Source organism: Camarhynchus parvulus, chromosome 3 (genome assembly GCF_901933205.1).
Source record: "Camarhynchus parvulus chromosome 3, STF_HiC, whole genome shotgun sequence".
Lineage (NCBI taxonomy): Eukaryota > Metazoa > Chordata > Aves > Passeriformes > Thraupidae > Camarhynchus > Camarhynchus parvulus.
Genome location: NC_044573.1, coordinates 89,780,153 through 89,804,508, shown reverse-complemented (window position 1 = coordinate 89,804,508; position 24,356 = coordinate 89,780,153). Strand labels below are relative to the sequence as shown.

The 24,356-nt window shown below is 42.2% G+C and overlaps 1 protein-coding gene across 1 annotated transcript; it reads left to right on the top strand.

The window, feature by feature from the left end:
- Window positions 1-2,212: 2,212 nt before the first annotated feature.
- On the top strand, window positions 2,213-21,973 carry MRAP2 (melanocortin 2 receptor accessory protein 2). Its single transcript, XM_030945872.1, has 7 exons — window positions 2,213-2,344; window positions 7,232-7,326; window positions 7,976-8,124; window positions 11,238-11,342; window positions 11,737-11,886; window positions 17,096-17,195; window positions 21,410-21,973. The coding sequence occupies exons 5-7, from the start codon at window positions 11,760-11,762 to the stop codon at window positions 21,759-21,761; spliced, it is 579 nt and encodes a 192-aa protein (XP_030801732.1). The 5' UTR covers window positions 2,213-2,344; window positions 7,232-7,326; window positions 7,976-8,124; window positions 11,238-11,342; window positions 11,737-11,759; the 3' UTR covers window positions 21,762-21,973.
- Window positions 21,974-24,356: the final 2,383 nt, after the last annotated feature.

Below are 24,356 nucleotides of genomic sequence, written 5' to 3'. Positions count from 1 at the left end.
TGTTAGAAACAAAATTTAGAATCTTTAGAAAAATGCTACAATCTGGTTCATTGTTCTGTGGTTTGGTTTTGCTTGGCTTCTTTGCATTTGGTATAAAAGTTCTAAAATACTTTCTTACAGGACGGAGCAGAGATGTGCTGGAGGTGGAGTATTGGCTACCTGAGGCTTCTTTTTAGAGAGAATTTGAATGCCAATTATTTTTTAAGGTTCAGAAAAATGAGCAAAAGCCTGAGTCATTCTGTCTTTTCAACAGCAGTGCAAATAGCAGGAGATGGGAAGTTCCTGACTTGCCATTGTGCTTATCCACATTTCTGATTACAATCATGAGCATGCATAAACATCAGTTCTGTGTTTTTGAGCTGAAGATGACAGTATTGGTAGCTTTTATGATCCCTGTTGGAGAGGGACAGTACTGTCCAAGACCCAGGTCCTGCCTATAGAGGAACAGATGAAGACAGTTCTAACAAGTTTCAGAGCATTGGCAAAGATCCACTACAGCATTAAAGGGTGGGTATTGCAGGGGGCTGGCTGCTTTGTTGGATTGGTGATGTTTCAGACTTGTTTCCTAGCACTGGACTGAAAAATGAAGCCATGTGATTCCTTACAACACTTGGTTGCCATGAAGATGATTAAAAGCCATGAGGATGATGAAGAGCCTGGGTGTGTGAGCATTGACTGGGGGATCCTTGATCCCTTAGCTTAGAGAATGCTCAGGAAGCTCTCACTGATGTGGATGAAGACCCATGGTGGGAGCAAAGCAGATGGAATGGGATTGTTCTCAGTGGTGTCCAGTGACAGGACAAGAAAAAATGGACGTGAATTGGAATAATAGACACTTCCATTAAACATGAGATTTTTTTTTCTTCCAGTGAGAGTGATCAGGGTTTCTCAGACAGATTGTGGAGTCTCCATCTTTGGAGCTACTGAAGACCCAACTCATGTCCTGAGCAAAACACTCTATGACTTATGACTTAGCAGGCCTAGATGGTCTCCAGGTGTCCTACCAACCCCCAGTGAGCCTGTCAGAGCAAGCTACAGACATTGTATTACAAAAGATCTCTTTGTTTGAAGGAGCAACAATTCATAGGTTTGGAAATTCAGATGATTGGTTTACCTCATCAGTGTGTATAAGCATCTAAAGGGGGATGTCAAGAGGATGGAGCCAGGCTCTTCAATAGGCAGAAACTGATGCACAGGAAGTTCTTCTTGAACATGAGGGGGAACTTCTTGTGCTGGTGACCACACACTGGAACAGAATGCCCAGAGAAGTGGTGGAGTCTCCCTCACTGGAGATACTCAAGAACCATCTGGATGCAATCTTGTGCAACGTGCTCTGGGATGACCCAGCTTTAACAGAGAGCCTGGACCACGTGATTCACTTCCAACCTGATCCATCCTGTGCTATGGCTCCAGAGACCTGAACCAGATCCCTGAAGGTTTAGGGCACTGTCCTCCACCTCCTGGCGGCTGCGACAGCACCTAAACAACCCTCACTGCTCCCCACCAGCTCCCGCTCACAGACTCCCCATGTGCAAGCGCGCTGGCCCCTCTGTCCCCAGGTGGGAACGGGGGAAGGGGACGCCATCCCTCCTCCTCCAAAATCGATGTTTGCCCTTGGGATGCGCGAGCTCCCGCCCGGCCAGCGACACGCAGATGTCGCTCCCAGCCGCTGCTCCGCCTGGAGCTCGCCGCTCCGCGCCCCTCGACGGCCGCGGCCGCCCCGGCTTCGCAGCCGGCCCCGCTCCGTGTCCGCACCTGCGGCCGCCCGGGAGCCGCTCCCTCCTTCCCTCCCGCGCTGCCCATTGGAGCGGGAGCGTCACGCGGCCGATCCATGCCGCCCGCGCGGGCCGGGGCAGCGCGCCCGCTGCTGATTCATTGGCTCAGCCGGGAGCGAGCCCGCGGCGGCATCCCGTCCATTCCAGCCTGCCTGTCCGCTCCGTTCTGCCTGCTCCATCCCGTCCTCTCCAGCCTGCCTGTCCGCTCCGTTCTGCCTGCTCCATCCCTCCCGCTCCAGCCTGCCTGCTCCATCCCGCCCGCGGCATCTCGCCCGCTCCAGCCTGCCCGCCCGCTCCATCCTGCCCGTCCGCTCTGTCCTGCCTGCTCCATCCCGCCCGTTCCGTCCTGTCCGCTCCATCCATCCCGCCCCCCCCCCAGCTCCATCCTGCCCGCCCGCTCCGTCCTGCCCGCCCGCACCATCCCTCCCGCTCCGTTCAGCCCGCTCCATCCCGCCCGCAGCGCTGGCTCGGCTCCGCTCGCCGGGGCCAGGGCGTTCCGGGAGGGCTGCGCCTTTCGGCCGGGACGAAGCTGCGCTCCGGGATCTGGCCGGGCGGACGTGCCCGGTGCGGTAAGAGCGGTGAGGGGCCGGCGCTGCGGGTGGGGGGTGAGCGAGCGGACCGGAGACAGGCACGGCCCTGCCCCGCCGTGTGTCCCTGCCCCGCCGTGTCCCTGTCCGTCCCTTCCCGGGGGTGCGTGCTCCCGGCCGGGCTGGGCGGCGCGGGAAGCCCCGAGCGCCTGGAGTTCAGCCTGAGGGTAACAGGTGCCCGAGGCGGTTCCGAGCCGGGACCAGGCGGCTCCCGCAAGCCTTAAGGTCTAAAGCTCTCTGCCAATGTTTTCTTTCATTTTAAGTAATAATAAGAAGAAAATGCACGAGGTGGCATTGTTCATTTGGGTGATGTGGAGAACGTCAGCTGTAGAAAAGCTTGTGTCTCCTTTCTGAATTTCTAACGAAGTGATTCCTTCTGTATTGAAAAGCAGAACAGCTGAAAAGCGCACCGACTGCTGAGCATTTGAATGAATTTAACGATTGAACCGAAAACGTTTGAAAAAATATGGTTGGGGGGAAAAAACCTCCAAGATAAGTTTGTTGTGTGTTTATTGTGGGTTTTTTGCCTTTTTTTCCCCCTCCAGGTAACATCTCTCTTGCTTTGTGCTTTCAGACTGAAGGGATGAACGTGTCTCCTCAATACAGCCTTAGATTATTTTTCCTGCTCTGTCTTGCCTTCTTCCCTTTCTCTGTGTGCTCTTCCTTAGTCTGTTGGTTCTCATGCTTTCCCCCTGCCCCGTCCCTCCCTTCCTTTTCCTTTAACAATCTGTTTTTAACAGTTGTTATCTCAGTGGTTTCTTCCTCTGGCCTCAGCCTCTGTTGACAGTGACTGGTGTGTAAGTTCAGGGCTCTCTCTTGACCTGTCTGTCATTCTTTCTTTGCTGGAAACAATCACCTCAGTGACAAGCTCGCAAAACTTCTCTCTGAGCCGTCCCTGTTCTCTGACATTTGCCTTTTCATCCTGCCATACAACCTTGTTTGGCACATAAAGCTGGACAGTGACTGGAAGTGCAGACACACCACAAGTTTGGCACTTCTGTGACAGGTGCAGCTCACAGAGAGGTGGGGCAGCAGCGGCAATGCTGCCTCAAACGGCCCCAGCAGGGCTGGTTGGACTCTTTTGGAGCGAGCACTGAGGCACTTCTGTTTCCAGGTGTGTTTCCCAGCCCACCACTCTGTCTTGGAGTGTCTCCCTGTTTTGGTCTGTTCCTCTCATTAGAGCTTTGCCAGAGGCTGGGCACACAGGGGCGCAGATTTACGTAACCGCTGTGGAAACAAACAGATGTTTTGGTTTCTACTCAGAGTTAATCAGGTAATAGTCCCCAATTCTGGTTGTTCTTCTTGTCCATTTGTGGCTTTCTATTCAGGCTCTTAATCAGAGAGTCAAGATAATTTTGAGCACAGGAGTAAATGCCTGGAAGAATGCCAGGGGAATGGCAGGTCTCCATTGACTAAGGACAGCCTGGCTCCGTTCTTGTCAAAATAATGAGACATGATGGGAGTCTCAATCACAACCAAATATATATAAAATAAATCAAGCTATTGCAAGATTTTTTTTAAGGAAAAAAAACCCAGAATATTAATAGCTGGACAAAATAATTTACTGCCTACTCTTTCCCTGGTCTCCCATGTACACTTTGTCATGGAAAAGGTTTTGAGTGAAACAGAGATGATACACTTGCAGCTTGTTCAAGAGTTTAAATCAAATTTAAAGTATCTGTACCTATAATAGCAGCTCTTACTGGCAAAATTATACCACAAATCTTATTACAAATAGATGAAGGCTTTATTCTGTGTACTCACTGCAGTGGGTTGTGGTTGTATTGGTTCAGTGATGTTTTCTTTGCATCTAGTTACTTATTTATAACACAGAGACATGGCAGGGATAAGAATGGGAAAATTCAGACGTGTGCCTGTAAGTTGTGTACTGCTGTCTGATTTACCTGAGGAGAAATTTGTATTTGAGGCACCACAATAAATTGTTTGCTTCTTCAGCAGTGCTGGAGAGAAGACTTAGATTTAAAGACAGGGGGAAAAAATCCCCCAATTCTTGTTTGAAACAATCCCAGATCTGTTTGACTTTGGATGAACAGCTCCATTTCAGTGAGTGCTTAAAATTGTCACTGAAACAATTAAGGCAATATTTCTGCATTACGTTGTAGGATAACTACAAAAGTTAAGAAAATATTTGTCATGTAGGTATGGAAATTTTAAAGAAAATCTCTATAATTTTGTTTTATTACTTCTTGAGGAAATGTAATATGTGATTCAAATTAAAAAGCTCATGTGTTATTTTGCATCTGAGAGATTATGGCTTCCAGGCCCTGTGTGGATGAAAGAACAAGCTGAAGATTTTTCCACCATAACAGTGTCAGACCCCAGCTGTGACATACCCAAGTGTGGGAGTAGCTCTGATAAATGGTCTACCATACCTGTGTTGTTTGGGCTTTTTTCATCCCTGCCAACTCGTTTATCTTGCTCTGGCTTCAGCAGAGGCTGGGAACAGAACTATATTGCAGGGACAACATTAAGAAGTGAAGAGGTGCTATGGGGAAGCGTGTTGTGTCTTGTGCTTCAGTCCAGATGAATGCTGTGTGGAGATTAGAGAATTATGGGAGAAAGAAAACTGTCATTGGCTTCCACTCTGCTTGTCAGCCTCTGTGGTGACTTTTTCACTGATGCAAAGCCAAAACAGAGCTATGAAATGAGGCCTGATCACCCTCATCCATTGTCTGGGCTGTGCAGCAGCATTAAACCCAAGCCTGGCACACTGCAGGTTGGCCGGGCTGCCTGTGCTGCAGCAGCAGCAGCCCTGGGAGGCATCCCCAGGCATCTCTGGGTCTCTGGCATCAAGGGAGCCCAGGTAGTTTTAGCTGTTAATCACTGCTGAGTTTCCCAGGAATGATGACACAAGGGCAGTCCCTTCCTTCAGTCTCCCCCTGTTAGTAATGGTTGGCTTAGGTGGGGTTATTTGAAGCACACCTGGGTGCCTTTGTTCTTGGGCTCAGTTGGGTTTTTTGGCTACACAGAACACTGTGCTTCCAGTGTTTCTTCATGGCTTGCAGACTAGGCAATTTGAGTCAGTCTAGTTTGGTAACCCTCTGCATTGAAATAATTTCTCAGTGAGTTTTTTTTCTTTCAAATTGAATACCATCTTTTAGTTATTAAAAAATGGCAGCGTTTGTTCTGTCCCTTCTGTAGAGACTCTTTTTGTGGTTTTTTTTTTTTTTTGTTTGTTTTTTTTAATAGGTTCTTACATGGTACCAGAAATAGGAGGTATTTTAAAAGCAACTCTTACAGGTAGGTCATATTCTGAGGGAGCCATTCCAATTGACCTGCAGTGTGCTGATCAGTAAGAGCAGATGGAGAGGGCTTTCCTTTCTCTCTGCTCAGAATAAGGTATTGGATTGACAGACTTCAGGCTAGAAAGGAATTCAGAACATGCCCATCTCAGCACAGAGCTTTCTGTGAGAATTAAGCTAATAAAAATAAACATTTATTAAAACTTGCTTTACAGTTTAATCTTACCTCATTAGTAGATATGCCAGGGCTGTTTCCCTTCAGGGTTTTCAACAAATCAGCCTGAGAGGTTAAAAAATGGCAGCGAGAAAGGTTAAAATAGGCATTATTATAAATAGCTAAGGGAAAGGCAGCCTTTCTCTTGGGAAGTGTTGAATATATGTATATATACTATTGATGTCAGCATTTATAACATTATAGGACTGAAAAAGGGTCTGTACTTTAATGCTTACTGACAGGGCTTCTTCTAGTCTGCTTGGTCTTGAGGGAACTTGGGTTTGAGGCTGCCATACCTGCATCTAAGGGGAGGTTGGCTTTTAGTGGGGAGAGGAAAATAGGCTCAGTACTGTTGGTGTAATCCTGCCCTAGATGCAGGAAATAAATGGAATTATGGCTAATCTTTATTACTTTTAGCAAATGCTGTCTCTTAAGACTGGCTGCAGTATCTAAAGCTTTTGGTACTGGAGTTAAGCTAAGTTTCAGTGTGCTTTGGCAACAAGTCCCAGCAGCTCCCTGCTAACAGTTCCATGTCCCTTTACTGTCAGTGCAGGCCTGAAATTTTTAAGAGAAAGAGCAATGCAGTTGTTCTGTGATACCATGTTAGGTATAATTCATCTGCCTTCTCAGACAAGGCTAATGAGTGGGCTTGTGTAGTATTTGCTTTATTCATTTTTAGAACCACACAGTTGTCAATGAACTCATAGCATGGTATCATTTCATATTAGTTTCTGTCTTAACTTCCAGGTGGCACCTACTGAGTTGGACTGCTAAGTGGGCATCATTATTTACTTATATTGTCACTGTCTATAGGAAAATAATTGGCAAATCTCTTTAGCCTTTATTAAATTTCACTTTGAAGTCATAATGTCATCACTTTTTAAGTAGGTACAAACAGTAGCTACACAGTTAGCAGGCAAATTGTATATAATGGTGTGGAGTTTGTGTGGGGTGCATAAGAGAAGTTTGTTGTTGGAGTTTACATTGCACAGTTATAGGATAATAAAATGCATTTTATATGATGTGTAATATGGTGGTGTGAGGCAAAGATGTCTGTAACTGTAACCCCTCATCCTTAGTTCACAGTTTAAGCAGTGTCTAAACCAGCTTTTTTCCTTTCCATTGTTATAAACTCCTTTTGTGGTGAATCCAACATTATTCTTGTTACTTTAGTGCAACAGCTCAGACATTGCTGTTTGTGAACATCAGTAACAAACATAACCATGGTTAACATTGTACTTTCTTTTTTCTCCAAGAAAAGACCTTGGTATCAGAGTTGGCATTCATGATTGATTTTAAATTGTAAAGTCAGTTTTCAGATATCTTTCTACTTTTTTTTCCCCCCTAAATTTAACTCATTTTTATTGCTTTCTTTCTCCTCTTTTATTGCAGGTAGAATTGCATATTCCCCTGAAAAGATCACAAATTTGAACTCAAACCCTGCCCACCTAGGGTATTGAGAATTAGCAAGAAACAAGGACCCTTAGGTGAGTATTTCCTGCAGACTTTTCTGTCTGTGCTTGGGAGCAGCACAGCTTGCTCAAAGCTGCGTGGTAGGGTTGTAGAAAGATGGGGTCTGTATTGCTTTGCACCTGATGCAGTGCAGCCGTGTAAATAAGTTTGTGGTTGGTTTTCTCCTTTGTCTTTTTTTCTGTGACTTCACCTCCTAGTCTCTGGGATGGAGTAAAAAGGAATGTGGGTGTGGCTGACTCCTTTTTCCCTCATGCACAATGTTGGTGCTGGTATGAGAACACAAAGATATGGGAACAGCCTGAGTTGTTAACTTCTCATAGCCTACAACTTCTGCGTTAACTGTACTGCCTAGCTGATGCACCAGGGTGTAGTGCTAAGCTTTCTCAGCCTGGGACTTCCCACAGTTTGAAATGTTCCTTCTTTTTTCCTCTGACTGGGCCTTGGGATCTTCAGAGTTTGCAAACAGACAATGATTTCTTCATTTGTTCCATTGAGTGCTTAGATTCTGTGGCACTAAGCAGAGCAGAAGTATGTGAAAAATAGATGTAGTTTGTGACTGAAAATTAACCAAGCTCTGTGTGTCTACCATACTGGTAGTTTCTCTTGCTCCAGAAGCAAACATTACATTAACAATCCACATGGTTTTTCTTTCTGTGCATGCAGGTCAGCTTCGGAGGGAGTTGCTGCTGGTTACAAGGACAGTTTCAGACATACACAAAACCAGATATACCTTTGTGGTCTCAGTGGTGGTGTAAGCCATGAAGTTGTGTTACAGATGTGGAGTGTGTTCAGTTTTGCTTTCATTTTGAAAGGTAAGTGGCTGAGAGCCTCATGCAATGTATCAGTGATGTCCAGATTGGAGAAAATAGTCCAGCTGCATGGAGTTTGATATCCTGCTGCTGCTGTTCAAGGGCATGGGTTTTATGCAAACACAAACAGCCAGACTAGCTTGCCCAGGTGCCACTGGCAGCTGTCAGGCCAGCTAAGACCTTACAGACTTTCATACAGATTATAAACAAGTTCTCATGAAGGCATAATTCAAGCCCAGGAGTTGCAGTTGGGTCTCCATGGGGAACATCTGATTACATTTATCTGCAGAGAGCAACCCAATGCTTCAGAAGAAAGCCCTGAGCACTTGCCCTTTTTAGGATGCAGACCTGCCTCAGTTTCTGCTCGGCAGCACTGAACACAAGTCCTGCCTTGGGGTTTCTCAAATAATCAAAGTGAAGCTTTTTGTTCCTGACTTGCTCCTGAAAGAAGAGAGCTGGAATGAGGAAAGCCTGGCTGCATCCATACACATCAAAATCAATAGAGGGGCTTTCATGTTTGCCTCAAAAGACTCCTGTACCTTCCAGAAAAACCCTCAGCCAGTTAGAGGGTTAGAGGAGGTCACTGTGAAGCTCCAGAGCTGTGGGATGAATCATGGCTCTCTGTGTCTGACAGAAGAGTCTTTGAGAGCATCTCCTGGACGAATTCCTTCTTAGAAGTGCTTACCTCTTACCTGAATCCCTGCATGACCTGCTGCAGCCAGGCAGATGCCCCTGACAGGCTGCTACTGCACCAGCTCAGCCTGCCTTGCTCTTCCCAGGAGATGCAAGGTCTAAATAGCCACCTCTTCCACTGTGCTGGTCCATGTACCACCATGCTAGACTGGCTTTTTAAGTAGAATAAAAGCTTTTCGCATGTGTGAGGCTGAGTTTTTGGAGGTATTCTGACAGACAAAGCTTACAAGTGGGCTGAAAGTTTGGAGCAGTGCTTATGCTTAGCCCTGCTGGTTGATTTAGAAGCATATTTATATGTCCTTCAAAGCACAGATTCGCCAGCGAGCTGGTGACTCAGGTGTTTGTTAGCACCTCTCCCTCTGATAGTAGCTTGTCTACAGTGAAAGCAAGTCTCCCCATGCATGCAGTCAGTGGTGAAAGGCTGGAGCTTCTAATCCTAAACTAATGCTATACTGGGACAGATTCTTTGTGTCCTGGAAGTGGCTATCCTCCCCATAAATCATAAATGGACACTAGTGACTAGAGTGGGAGAGAGCTCTGCATATGGCCCAATTAATCCGCTCTGCTTTGAGGTGGGAAGAAACACTTAAAGTGGAAGAAACAACATTTTTCAGATTGTTCCCATACTCTATTCTGAAGTTTTCTACAAGCGGATTTCTGTGACAGTGGTCACTGGGGTTTTCAGGTGAGGCAAGAGACGAGAATGCTGACTCCATGTTCAGAAGGCTTGATTTATTATTTTATGATATATATATATTACATTATAACTATACTAAAAAGAAATAGAAGGAAAGGTTTCCTCAGAAGGCTAGCTAAGAAGAATAGCTAAGAAAGAATGATAACCAAAGCAGCTGGCTTGGACCAAGAGAGAGAGAGCCAGCTCTGCTGTGACTGATCACTGAATCAAAACATCCACACGAGACCAATCACGGATCCACCTGTTGCATTCCACAGCAGCAGATAACCATTGTTTACATTTTGTTTCTGAGGCCTCTTAGCTTCTCAGAAGGAAAAATCCTAAAGAAAAGGATTTTCACAAAAGATGTCTGTGACAGATTTCAGCTCTTTTTGCAATACTAAAAGGAGGGAGGAGACAATGGCCATTACTGATGCCATGTGAGGAATATTGAAATGAAATGCTTCATTGGAAAGTTATAAAAAAGAAAACCAACCTTTAAACAGGGCTAATCAATGTTGTCAAGAGACATGTCATCAACAAAACGTTGAGGAGAAAGGGGAAAAAGATGGTGGGAACCCTGTGTGGCTCCATGTTTTGTCACAGAACAAAACAGTATTGTAATAAACAACTGACAGAGCTGAGATGGGAGCAAACCAGGACAGGGATCCCAGGGTCTTCTCTGTGCCACTTCCTTCTCCCAGAGGCAGCAGTTGCTTTAGTTGATTAAAATAAGAAAACTTCTGTCTAAAGCTTAATCAGGCATTCTCTCTTTAATTTGAAGAAATGGAAAAACCAAGGAAGAACTTTACTGTTACAACACAGGTTAGACTTACCTCTTCCTCTCTGTCCATTCTGAAAAGGTTGGACGTACAAGATGGGAACATCCTCAGCCATGAACTGCACTGTCAATGATATACATGTTTTTTTTCCTTCTCCTCTGTGCTTCAGGCTATTTATTAATGCTGGAGGCTTTCTAAATGGCTAAGGGGAAGGTGAGGATAATGTAGTGAAGCTTCTTATCCTGATCCAAGAAAGGGGTTGGTCACTTCTCTCCCCAGCCCCCCCCTTCACGTTTCCTGCTGTCAGGTTGCTCATTCTGAAAACTCAATTGGTTTGGGTTGAAAAATGGATCCATTTATTGTTTTAAAAGATTTATAACTTGCCGGTCAAGTTTTTTTGGCATGTGTTTAAAGTTCTGAATGTTATATTTAAGTGTGAAGTTTACTTTTTCAGGCATGCTACTTATTTAAAATTGCTTTGAGGCATTACTGCCAGCATTTGGTCATGGTAAAATAGCTGCAGAAAGAACTATTTTACAAATTTGAAATGCTGTTCATATTACCTGAGTGAAAGTGTTTCTTATTTTGTGCCTGATTTTTTGTTCTTTATGATGGCTCTCCTAGCACATGAAGCGTTAGTCAATCCTGCTGGGTTTTAATTGAATCCAGAATTACCCAAAGCTCAGCTTGCTCTCACAAAAAGTATTTTGAAATATGTTTCAATTTGGGTTTCCTGACTCCAGCTACTGCAGCACATGTTTTGTGCAGAGATGTGCTTTCTTTTGGTGTGCATAAAACTGTCTCATATTCTGAAAAAAATTACTCTGCAAAATGCAAGTCTCCAGTACAGAATGATGGTAATGACAGAGATATCTATCAAGATAATTTCATGATGCTCGGTGTTGCTTTGCAGTTTTTTGCTAATCTGTGAGGGAAATCACTCCTGTTTTATTTTCCTTCTGTAGTGGCATATTGAGCCCGTTTATCAGCATAGAGAAATTTAGGTTGGAAGGGACCCCTGGTGGTCATCTGGTCCAACCTCCTACTCAAAGCATGTTCGACTAGATCAGGTAAACTTCTCCTTTTATCTAATATGAATTTCTTGCCGCCCAATTTTTGTCCATTCCTTCTTGTCCTCTTACTGTGCACCTCTGAGAAGAGCCTGGCAGCAGCATCTCTGCACCCTCTAAGTAAAAACAGCACTGGGATCTCCCTGCAGCTGTCTCTTCTCCAGGCTGAGCAGACCCTTAGGCTCTTGTGCCTCCCTAAACATCTTGGTTGCCTTTCTCTGGGCCCCAGAGTCTGTGTCTGCAATTACGGGAAGGAATGGGAGGGGATGGGACAGCCTTGTCTGAAGAGGCAGTGGCTGCTCTTGGGAGCAGGGGTGGGGAAGTGATCCAATAGATAAGAAAGAACAAAAACCCAAAAGCTGTGCTAGGTTATTAACACATTTCATATCCACAGGTCTGTATTTGCTGAGGTGCAAAATGTCTGCCCTGAGGCTGATCTCTAACAGAACCTCCCAGCAGGCCTTGTCTAACTCTGATTACACCTGGGACTACGAATACTATGAGTATGGACCAGTGTCATTTGAAGGCCTGAAGGCTCATAAGTGTAAGTTCAGTGGAGACACACTTCATGCAGCTCAGTTTCCTGTATTCCTGTTCTTCACTTGTCACTGAATATTGCACAAAACCATTCCTCTCCTAATTCCTAGGAGTCTCTGCAATTAGCAGTATCCCTCTATTTATTAGATCATCATTAATGTTTATTATTCTGTATCCTTTTGTTGACGTGTGCATGAGAGAACCATGGATTTATTGGCTGTGGTAGGAATTTGTCAGTACTGAGGGATAGCTGACTGATGCACTGCTGCTTCTGGTGACTACTTGTCAGATCAGTGTTGCTTTGTTTTGGTTCTATTTGTTTGTATCTGTTTCTGTTAATGGTAAAAAGGCAGTGGTGGGGAGCCTTACCTGCATTACCTGTGTTTGGCTTTCCTAAAAGAAAATAAATTTCCGTTTTTTAAAAGCTTGAAAATAAGAGAAGAATTTTCTCCTAATGAACAAACTTGCCATTGCTACTTTCTCCATAGGAGGAGTGTGCTAAATTCACTTTTTGCTTAATACTGGAGTTGTTTTACAAAAAATGGAGGATAGGTACCATAAACATGAAAACTGTGGATTGGAACTTGGAGAAGGTGTAACTAGGACAGGCTAGTACAGCTGGACCAACATTTTTCTGAAAAGTAGACAATGGATTTGATGATCTTGCCTTTTAGAGGAGATGATTGTGAAGGACAAACAGTAAAAGAGGGGGGGGAAAAAGTAACAGAAACCAACTCAATTACCTCATGGGTCTTGTAAGCACTTTGAAGAAGAGAAAAAACCCATCCTGTTTCTTTGTTTCTGAGGTAGATACACCCTGAAAGGGTTTGATCCCCAGACTTTAAAGTTCTGGGGAAGGTCCCTGTCCAGTGCTGGAGCACTGGTCCAGGATGGATTACATACTTTGTCTCATTTGTCCCAAAGAGCATTCAGACTGGGAAAAAGTAGTGCCTGCACTGGCAAACAGCAGCCCAGAAAGGCAAATATCTCCTGCCTCTATACAGTCAGAAAGTTTGGGGGGGCTCTGCAAGGGACAGAAGAAACGTGTTGAAATTACTAACATGTTTGAAAAAACAGCAGAGTAGAATTTACTTTTTACTTTTTCCCCTCAAAAAAGTCTGCTGATTACTGTCTGTATTTTTACAAGTGATAGGTAATTGAAAAATGTGGGCTAGCTTTCATCATGTTTTTAATTTATTTTCTATTCTTGCACTTAATCAGAGGTTAAACGTGATTGCAAAGATTACTGGTTGCAAAGATCAGCTGAAATGTTACGTACACATCTTTTCAGCTCGGTGTCTCAAACAGCATGATGGGATAAAAAGGTATAAATGACATCTGCCTCTGGATTGCAGAAGGCACAGCTGCAAGTCAGGTCTTGGCTTGCCACCAAAGTGATTGCCATGCTGAGCATGGCAGCTGAGCTTCCCTGTCTGCTGTTCATAGAGCAGAAGGTCCTGGACAGCTCTTAGAGAATGGGACAGAAGTAAAAACTGCTTTTCAGCTGGAGCTTGATGAAAGATGTCATTAGTAGTACTTGAATCAGTGATCTAGGCAGTCCCTCTAGTTAGGGTGGATTTTCTTTAGTTTTTATTTGTTTCTTTGTTTGCTTTAACTGATAGATTGGAGTTGGCTCTGTTTCCTTCACTGTTGTTGCATGCATTCCCCAGAGGGCAGAGTTTAATCTACTAAAGGAATAGTCTGTGCTGTGTATGGGATGATACTTCTTGACATGGTGTGTTCTTGTTCCAGCTATTGCCAGCTGAGCTGGGATTGTTGTGAAATGTGGAGGCAATGTGATCAGACGTGAACTTCCCTGAAATCCTAAACTGGGGAGAAGGACAGGAGATTAAACAAGGCTTGTATGAGGAGGGAGACCTTGAATACTTACAAAGAAAAGGTGTCAATGAATGCTTGTAACTTATGTTGGAGAGCTCGACAGGAAATGGACTCTAGTTTAGATGTTTTGATTTAAATATAAAGGAATTCAGAAGCCTGTTTTCTGAAAGCAGAGGAAAATGTATTCAATGCGACCTGTGAGAAAAAGGGTTGACAAAATAATCTACTACACAAAAAAAAAAAAAAAAAGATGCCACAGTGATGTTTCAAATATATGACTGCAAAAGGAAAAAAAAGGCAAAAAGTATGTTCTGCTGGAAAAGAAGTGAAGGCATGTAGTGGGATTGAATACAAGAAAATAGTGTAGAAAGTAATCTTACCCCTAAGGAGTTGCAGCTGAGCCAATTATCAAAGATTACGGACAGGCCTGACTTTAACAGGCCACAGCTGTAACCAATGAGAAGAAGAGCGCTATAAAAGAGTGGGGTGGCTGGTTGAGAATTGAACTGGAGTCAGTGGGCTGCTTTGTGAAGAATAAGGAGTCTGTGCTCTGAGGAGCTGCCCACGAGAAATACCAGGAAGGTATGGAATTTTTTTGATAAGGAGGCAACAGTGTGGAACCCCTGCAATGAGATGACAACAAAGACAGGAACTAGAAATCAAAAAAATCTGGGAAAGTAGGGACCAGATATCTTGTACATTGAAGCTTTAGAAAGTAAATAGACAAGGATAGCCAGGAAGTACTTGTGACTGGCAGAGATAAGAACAAAATAACTTTTTGTGCCTTTGAAAATGAGGAAGCCTCAGTATGTTAGTTATGCTAGTGAGAGGAAAAATAGGTAGCAATGATCAGAGGATTGGAACTGCTGCCAGGATCTTATGAATCTGTATTATGAAGAAAAGGAAGGCCAAAACTGCAACTTGATAATGTAAAAGTATCCTATGAATATCTACTTGTAACTTTGGGCAGCATAAATGTCCTTCATACCATATTTTTTGAACAAAAGTTGGGTTATGTCCTGTTAATTTTGAATAAGTGTTTAGAATTTAGTGAGTTTGAATAATTTCCACTGAAGCGGGTGAGACCTAAATCAAATATTGAAGAGAACTCTGGATACCTGCTTGAATTTTAAATGAATTCAAACAGTGTAATTTATACAGCAGAGAGTTGGAAGTGTGTCAGGAGGCACAGTAAAGCAAGGAAGGTGTAGCATTAGGCTCAGTAAACTTAAGAATTCTGTTGGGAGCAGGGGCACCAAACCAACCACAAAACAGGCTTGTTTTTCAGCATACAATAGCAGGTGTGATTTTTGTGGGGAGCAGTAGTTTACTGGAGCCTTGATTTTCTTTTTTTTACTTTTAGTTAAGTTTTTCAGCTTGATTGATATAATCTATGTGCATATTTTTTTAGTCATCTTGATTGCATTTTACATTCTGGTTGTTAATGCAGCTGCATACCATCCAAGCATGTCTGACTAACTGGAAGGTACTAGTAGCTATAAATGCTTAAGTGGTATTTTTTTTAAAGGCAGTACTTATTTTTAGATTAAATCTTCAGGTACTACAAAGCCCAGCAGGATGAGCTATTTTGTATTAGGAAGGTAAGGTACATCTTTAACCAGTGAATACAGGCTGTGCTTATAGAATGATTCTGAAAGTAATTAAGTGCACATAATATATGGAATTACAGAAAAAAGTTCATGGTGGAATACTTTAAGCAGAAAGGGGTATTGAAATCTCCTCCCCCTCTATCACAGAGATCTATACTCAAACCACATTCCAGTTATTTTACACAAGGTGTTGAGAGGGGAAGATATGGCATAGGAGAGGTGGAATAAATATTGCAGTGGGAGACTTGAAACTTAACCTCCTTAGCTACCTAAGAAAGGGATTAAGGAGAGACTTCATTGTGATAAAGTATTTTCTCAGGGAGAAAATCTCAAGTTGCAGCAGGCATTTTGACTTTGCAGAAAAAAGAGAGAATGGTTTGAGTTGATTTCCAGTTTCTGCATCTGCCTTTTAGTGTGGAAGATATTTCACAGTGGGAGCATGATTAACAGCTGGGGCCAAGCACCAGGTAGGATAGCTGATTCCTTGTTTTTCAGTGTCTTTAGTTAGTCCTGTGGGAAATCCAGCAGTTTTGTGCTGTGCCTGCTGCACTGGGTCAGACATTGCAGCCAGTGAGGATCTCTGAGGCTTGGTAGTGGCTGTGTCACGAGAGGTAAGGGTAGAAAGGATTCCTGTCCTGACCAAGCCTTCCCTCCTGAATGTTTGTATGTTACGGTTTTTGAACTTCTGCAGTGGAAGTTTTGAATACTTGTATAAGTAAAGAATAACTAACTGAAATGACAGGTGAAAAAAAACCAAACTGGGTGCTGATGGGTCCGGGGCAAGGTAATATTGAGTGTTGGTGCTCTCTAGCTTTGGTCCATGCTAATCAGTTGATTGTGTCTGGAAATATCTTTGTTCCACTTGAACCTCTCTAAATCAAGTTCCTGGAAACTCTGAACAGCTTGGAGCAGCTGTGGACCCACCTTGAAGGTGTAAGTGGGCAATAGATTTGTTTTTAGTAGTGCTGGCATATTGCCTACGTCCATTTGCTGTAAATGAGAAGAGTAGATAGAGTTTAGGCCCACAGGCAAAAGGCCATGCTCTTCCCAATGGCTGCTATGTTTGGCTATTGCACTGGTTTTAAAATTGATTAACTGCTGGTTTGACTTTTTTGTCTAAATCTGTTGTGCTCCTTTGACACTGTGTTGCACTTTTCTGTACTTAAGTTGGAAATCCAAATTGAAAACATCTGGTATCTGTTGGTTATTGATATTTATTGAAGCGGCAAATAGTTTTATCTGTGGTTCTGTTTCTTGCAGAACCTTCTGTTTTGCCACTAAAAGGTCTTCCTAAACATATTTTGTCGAAGAAATCTATTTAAATCCAGAAACTTAACGGTCTGGGGCAGAAATAACTTAAACTCTGGGGCAGGAGTTCAGTTCTACAGAGACAGAGGATTTTGAGAAAAATCAAATAATCCTCCCTTCCTAGTTCTAGCACTGAAGTTCCAAAGCAATGCCTGGAAATGGGCCTGGGATCACACAGGGAGCTCCTCTTATTTTACTTACCAAGAGAATTGTTTTCCCTCTGTTATCTACTGTCTGGTTTGTCTAGATATCCGTAAAATTTGGTCTCAAAATGAGGTTTTCAATGGCAGCTTTCTGTTTAAAAATAGATAAAGCTAAATTTGATTATCCCTTCGCCACCCAGAAATAAGCTGCAAATTCTTTTGGGTTTGTGCTCATGCTGCCTGTAGAAGGCAGCTTTTTGCAAATGCAAGTAAAATATTGATGATCTTGTTTCCTTTTTCTTTTTTCTTTCACCAGATTCCATTGTGATTGGATTTTGGGTTGGTCTTGCAGTTTTTGTCATCTTCATGTTTTTTGTCCTGACCCTGCTGACGAAGACAGGAGCACCACATCAAGAGTGAGTCTGAAAATGGGAATAACAAATCCAGCCTGCTAATTGGCACACCTGGGCTCTTGCTGACACTGTACCATCTTGTTATAGTCTGTTCTTATGAAACATTGCAGCCTGTCTTCATTTCAAGAAATCTTAGCATTTTCATTTTAAAAGGATGTTTTGGGTAGGCTGCCAAACAGGTGCCTTTAGTGGGATGGTTGTAAGTAGGCTCAAGTTTTCATGGAGTGATACTGTGAATATCAACAGAGAAAATACAGATAAAATGCAGTGCAGATGTTGAATTTGCCTGGTTTCCAAATGTTTGTTTGTTCAAGTCCAAAGATAGATTTGGGTAGTGTTTGCAAAATCTTCCCTTAACCCCTGAGACTGAGTGTCTTAGTTTCTGCTGAGAAATTGCAATAGATGCTGAAGTAGAGACCAGCTCAACATTTCTTTAAAGCCAGGGTCCCTTGAAAGTCCTCAGTTTTTTATTCTTTCTGGCTGATAAGTATGTGGAGACCATGCCTTGCCTCAGTGGTTTATCTGCATTTGCAGAGGATGCAGTCTATCAGTGTCCCTTCCTCTGAGAAAGTTTGAACCCGCATCTCTCAGGCTTGTGTGCCATAAAGTGGAAATAAAAAGCCTCTCTGGAGTGTGAGATTGCTTGCAGGCAGGTAGCAATGATGAGAAGATGATTGTAAAAGGCAATTGCTGGTGCTTATCACTTCCTAAAGTAGCCTGTCTCTGCCTCCTGGAGCCCCTTTGCTATTTAATCACATGTAAACTGGCTCTGGAACTCTGTGTAATAGCATGTCTCCAGAGACAGGGCCATGTTAGAGATGGCTGATGTACATCCTGAGCCTCTTCTGTGCTCCTGAAGTTTTGCTCCTGTGAGAAAACAGAATCAGAAGAATCCAGCTTATCAGAACTGATGTGCTGGTATTTTGCTTCCCCTACAGACTGTTATGAAGTAGCCAGACATTGCTCCCAAAGAGATTTAAAATCCCTGTAATTGTTGGTGTGCTGCCTCCTTTTCACAAAGATCTCATTTATTAGTTGAGCATGAGTCTGGATCCCATGTGGACAATCTGAAAGGGGAAAACGTGATGAAGTCAGAAATACATATATAGAGAGAATTTAATATGCATATTTGCCAAAAATTTTTACACTTGTAAAAATTTACTTTCAGGTAGCAGAGGCCTGCTTGATGTCTCCCACTTCTTTCTGCTTTTTTCATCAATTTTCTCAGAACAGTGTCCTTAAGATTTTGTGAAATGTCCATATTGGTCATCTTCTACATCCAGATAATGTAATCAGAATTCAGACTTGCCTTTCTTGAGACTTCAGAAGTCCCTTCTGTTCTACATCTTACTATGATTTTTTCTTCAGTTGCTGGAGTGAGACCAATTGTTCCTTTCTGTATTTGTTATAGATCTCTTTGCAGCTTTGGGAGCTGTGTGCCTGAGTGCTTGCCCACTTGCCATTCATGCTGAGCTGGCACCTTTAACAAGTTTGAGTAGTTTTTTTGACATTTGGTAAGGAAATTCTCATGGTACTGAACATGGATCCTCTGGGAATATGCTAAGGGCAGCGAATACAGTTGGGTTCTCTTATTTTTGATACATGTATATAAAAACTGGAGAACAGCTACCTGTAAACCACTTGTTTTAGTTTGCCTGCATCTTCTATTTCCATGCCTGACTGGATTCTTCATGGCTTGGTGTTTTATTAGTGGGCTGCCTTGAGCCCTCCTAGAAAATAGATGTTAACAGGATTCCCAGGTCTCTGACTTCAGGAAGGCTATTTGGCTGCTCTTTAAAGTACCATTAATGTGAGAGAATAAGTGTATCTGGGCTCAGATGGATGGATCCAAAGTAGAATACTCTGATTTTTTTTTCCTAGTAGTATGCTTTTCTTGGCTTAATATAAAAGGCCATGATAGGACGTACTCTTCAAAATTACACAAGATGTTCAGAATTAGGTACATTCTCAGACCAGAATAGACAGGATATAGATGGGGACTGGCAGAAATTTAATGAGTTATGGGAATTAAGCCTGTTGCATTTCTCTTTTGTTTGCTTGCGTGTATAAGTATGTGTGGACCATTAGCTTGTGCAACTGAAAAAAAAATGTTGGCAATGTCTGAATTTCTGAAAAATGCTCTTATTCATCACTCAGGAGAGTAAAGCATGCCATGTTTGTTTCTGCATTTGAAAAAATCCTTAAGAGCACATTTGTGCAACAAATGCAAGAGATCATGCAACCTATTTGTACAAAATAATGGCTGGTGTAATCTCAAAGCAATAAATGTTAGATAACTTTTTTTTTTTAAGAAACCAGTTGATCTTTGTTAAGTAAACCTGGGATTTTTGAGGCTGCTTTTCTTGAGTGCTCTGAAAAGAGACCTTCTGAGGAATTACTGCAGATTGTAATGAACAAGACTATGCTAGTTTCTAGTCTAGTTTAAAAAAAATGTAATAAAATTTCACTCTGAAATTCAAAGATGTTGTTTGTGAATTTCAAAATCCAAAAATAGCACTGTATATTAGAGAATGTCTTCCCTGCTCATGAACACAGGTTTATGCTTCATCATATATCCTTGATATTCTGGGTCATTGTAAAATTTATTTGCATCTTCCATTAAGATTAGGTTGCCATTCCCAGTCTTGTGTGCCCGTCTGCATGGTCAGCCTTTGCTCCCTCATGCTTCACTGGATTATGAAGAACTTTCCACACCTATGAAGTAATTCTACTCCTGCAGTGGATTCATTTTAAACTTTCTTCTGCAGTCTCTTCTTTCTGGGCTTACAGTGCTTGTCCTTCTTTCTGTGCTTATTTGCCACTTCTACTGCCTGTGCCACAACACAGGCAATTTGCCAAATTATATATAAAAATTTAAACTTAGAGTGGTGCTTTTTGCTGCATTATAAATACATAAATGTCAGTTGTTAGTTCAGGATTATTCCAGGCTGTTTGCCCCCTGCTGTGTATACAGTAGATTATTACTTGGTTACTGGTCACTCCTACATCAATTTAACATTATTCTTTTACCTGGTTCACTTTGAAATGCAGAGTGAGCCAATACAGTTTTGACAAACTAGAGAACTGCTTTGATTTCTAGGCTAGTGGAAGTGATTTTGTGAGGACAGAATTCCCCCATCATATAATGGAAGTAAATTATCTTTTGAGAAGCAGGGATCTTTAACTGTGCCTGAAAGACTAATGGTAAGTATCCTGTGAAAATTTTAGTGGGTGGATTTCTGAAGGTGTCATCTGAGGCACTTATCTCCCACTGCAGGCTTGAGGAAATGAAATTTCACTGAAAAACTCTTCAGTGCTGGGTGGACCTTTAGGTGTCCAATTATCTGACTCCAGCATCATTTGCTACATCTCCAGATGTAAACAGTATGACTTATTAGTTCTTAAAAATATTCATGTTCTGAGAACAGGTTTCATTGCTCATTCTCTGAATACCTCTACTGCCTTCCAAATGCAAATAACTTGCATTTTGTGATGATAGCATATAAATTCAGCCTGACAAAGAATGAATCTGTAGAACTGCTGTCTACAGATGAGCTTGAGCTCTTCTCACCCCCAGCTGCACGCGGCTCCTGCATGAGTCCATGCAGATTGGTTCTGGTTTGAGATAAGGTTTATTAAAAAAACTGCCAAAAAACATGTTAAACCATCCTTCCTGACTGCTGGGATTGTTAAGACTGCCAGTGTCTAAAGCAGTCTTTAGTTCCAGCTCTCCTAATTTGGAAATGTTAATGTCATTGATTGAAGTCAGTGGAAAAGATGGTTTTGTGTCTGGACAAGCAAGCACTCAATGCCCCCAAGTGAGAGCAGAGCTGCCTGTGCCTCAGAAACATTTTGTCTATCAAGGACTTTTCTCAAACTGTTCTTATGAGCCATTTAAAACAATTGTTACTACTTGAAATCAAGAGTGTTTATAAACTCATTCAGTGAGGTGATTATTACAGTCTATTGATTACTAGAAGTGCCATTTAAGAGTGCTGGCATTAACTTATTCCCATGGAAAATTGTCATGACAAATGAAGACTTAAAATTGCATCAGCAGAAAATAATAAATAGTGCTGGCTTTAAAAGTCTGTGGTAGAGAAAGTGTAGGGTTTCCTTTTCTCCTGATCATAATGGTTGCTGAAACCAAACTAGTTGATAAGAACTCGAACAGTTCTACTTTTGTGTTTACTGCATTTTTCTTTTTTCCTCTATAGCAATGCAGAACTTTCTGAAAAAAGATTTCACATGAACAGCTTTGTGGCAGAATTTGGAAGACCTTTGGAGTCTGAGAGGGTCTTTTCTCACCAAATGGCTGAAGAATCCCAGTCACTTTTCCATTTCTGCATTAATGAAGTGGACCATATGAACAAAGAAAAAGAGAGCCAGAAAGGTCCAAGTCTGGAGAGTAATACCCACTTCCAGGAGGGCCCCAAGAGCAGTGGAATGTTTGAGGAAGACCTACATTGTCTTACAAAATTTAACATTCCTAACTTTGTGAACACTGAGCAGAACTCTTCATTAGGTGAGGATGATCTCCTCATCTCAGAGCCACCAATCATTTTATAAAGCAAACTGGTTATGCAATCTTAACATTGGATCCTTGATTGAAAAATCCTTTACTCTAAGGTAAACATCCCCATTATTGTCCAGTTTGAAGCCTTTCTTGGCTTCCTGCTCCTTTGACAGAAAGCATTTCAGACCTGTGCTTTTTATTGTATGTAAGACTGGCTATACTGGTAGAACTCAGTTTAGACAAGAAGTAAGACTCTGAATGCTTTTTTCTGATGCCTTCTGTGGTCTAAAACTTCTGCCCAGTATTATTTTTGCTTTTTGATTTTTTTGTTTGTTTCTTGCATTGTTCTTCATTCTTGAAAAACTACTTATGACCAGCTTCTGAAGGATAATAATTCACAGGGACTGTGAAGGCTGAGCCTGGCATTGGGAGGTCTGTGAAAATTCATTGGCCAGGAAAAGTGTAAATCTCAAAGAAGACTGAAGAAAGGAATAAACAGCCCCTGGGGATGATCTGTAGTTTCTACTGCTCCTAATAAGGATGCCTGAAGCTGAGCACCACAATAAATACCTGCTTGGGACTGACTTCAGTTTCTGATCCCTAACTGCTTTTTGGTGCCAGTTAAACCCAATTTACAAAGCTTCCAGAGGGAATACTTTGCAAGTGAAATTGTTTGGTTACAGTGTTTACAAAATGCTATCACCACCTGCTGCTGAGTAAAAACAAATTGGTGCCTGTAATTATACTTCAGAATGACACCTCAGCAGCTGCCCCTGATCACATGGAATTAGTATTCTACACACAAACTGTGATTTGACTCTTTTCCTTTTTTTTTCCTACTACTTGCTGATGTGAGCTTTCAGTTCAGTAATTACAGGATTCAGTAGCTAAGTCACAGGAAATAAGAAAAAACCTATTTTTCTTCCGCCAATAAAGTTACTACATGCAAATGGTGGTGGTATGCTAAGCTGGTGTCATGTGTTGCTAACAGGTTGAACCTTCCTATGCTTTTTGCCTTTATAAAAGGTCATTTCTTTACTCATTGGCCAGTGAAGTGCTAGCAGGCTTTAAGCTGAGAGGACCAACTCCAGAAGTACAGCTAACCTGTGCTTGCTCCATCTTCTTTTTATTCTCAGCTGGGATAGTGTTGCAACCCCAGCTGTTCTCTAATGAAAGATTTGGTAAGGATTTGAATAGGTATAGTTTCAATCTTTACTTTTTTAGAGATGGAATTAAATTCTGAACCTTTGAGAGTACTTAAAATTGTTCCAGCTTTCTTCAAAACTAATGAGTGAATGGTTTTAGAGCAAGCATATAAGATGCAGAGGTACCAGGTTCAAACCCTTTGCTCAAGTATGCTCTGCAGGAAGTTCTTAATTGAGATGAAAAGAGTGGATTCCAGATATGCCTAACTGGATTTTCTTGAAATTAACATGCTTTGTATCCAACACATCTGTGTTCCTGATTAGAGACCTGCTGATACATTCTTCAGCCACTAAAATGCTGATTAATTCACCCCTTCTTCACCTTACAAATAGGAAAGAGTGAATGGGTTGAGCATTTAAAGAATACAAATTGTGTAGGAAGAGTATAAGGAAATGTTTTTTGTTTTTATGTCCTGTGCCCTTATTACACACCACTTACAGCACAATTTCCTGTTTTCTAATGTGATTTTTGCAGGACTTGCTAGTGTTTAAAGCAGCAGGATTACACTTAAAACAAAGCAGAGACTCTTTAAAACTTGCAGGTTATTGCTGGAAATAGTTCCCAAAGACCGAAATGAGCCCTGTTCTGAATGAGCACAGCTCCAGTAAAATGTCTCCAGTGCAGAAAAGGCCTTGTTTCACAGGAAGTACATAACTACCACTATGAAGGCTGTAGGTGTGGACTTTCCTTTTCCCAAATTGGGAAATCTGTCTCTGAATATGGCATCTACTTCCTGCTGAGGCACCTCTGTAAGTATCAGCTATCTGATAGTTAAACTTTGAAGCTCAATATTGTTCTTGCTAACATATTGTGGGACTTGTACCAAATGGGGTTTTTATAGCTGATTTCTGGATGAGTGAGCTGCCTTCAGTAATGTTTGAATTATTATTTTTATTTTTTCTTTTGCTGTGCTTGAAAACAGCAATGCTGCTTGAAGGAAGGGCAAATCTATGTGGAATCCATGTCCTTTGCAATGGAGAAATGAAGGGTATTTTTAAGCCATTTAAAACTACATTTCATAGATCAGTTAGGTTGGAAAAAGACCTTTAAGATCATAAAGTCCAACTATTAACTCGGCACTGCCAAGTCCCCATCTAAATCATCTCACCCTGTGCCACAAGGCTTTTAAAAGCCTCTAGGGATGGTGACTCCACTGCATCCCTGGGCAGTCTGTTCCACTGCTCCACACCCCCTTGGGGGGAAAAAATTCTCAAAAGTTTCAGAAGTTTCCAAATAGTGCAGATGGGGTTTTAGAAAAAGAAAATGCTGTTATTCCCTGTAGGCTAGCCTATGCTTTTCTTCTGCTACCTTAAATCTCAGTGGCTTTTCTTTGGGTATATAACTACTACTTTGGGGAGAAAAAGGAAGCATTTTGTGTATGGATATTGGCATAATGCCTAGATGAAAGGTACTAGATAAAATGACCCAGAGATGATGCCAAC

Excerpts from the sequence above, each read along its gene's own strand:
- MRAP2 (XM_030945872.1), top strand. The coding sequence starts at position 11,760 with ATGTCTGCCCTGAGGCTGATCTCTAACAGAACCTCCCAGCAGGCCTTG. Across the intron at positions 11,887-17,095 it reads AGGCCTGAAGGCTCATAAGT|ATTCCATTGTGATTGGATTT; the intron begins GTAAGTTCAGTG and ends TTCTTTCACCAG. Across the intron at positions 17,196-21,409 it reads ACAGGAGCACCACATCAAGA|CAATGCAGAACTTTCTGAAA; the intron begins GTGAGTCTGAAA and ends TTTCCTCTATAG.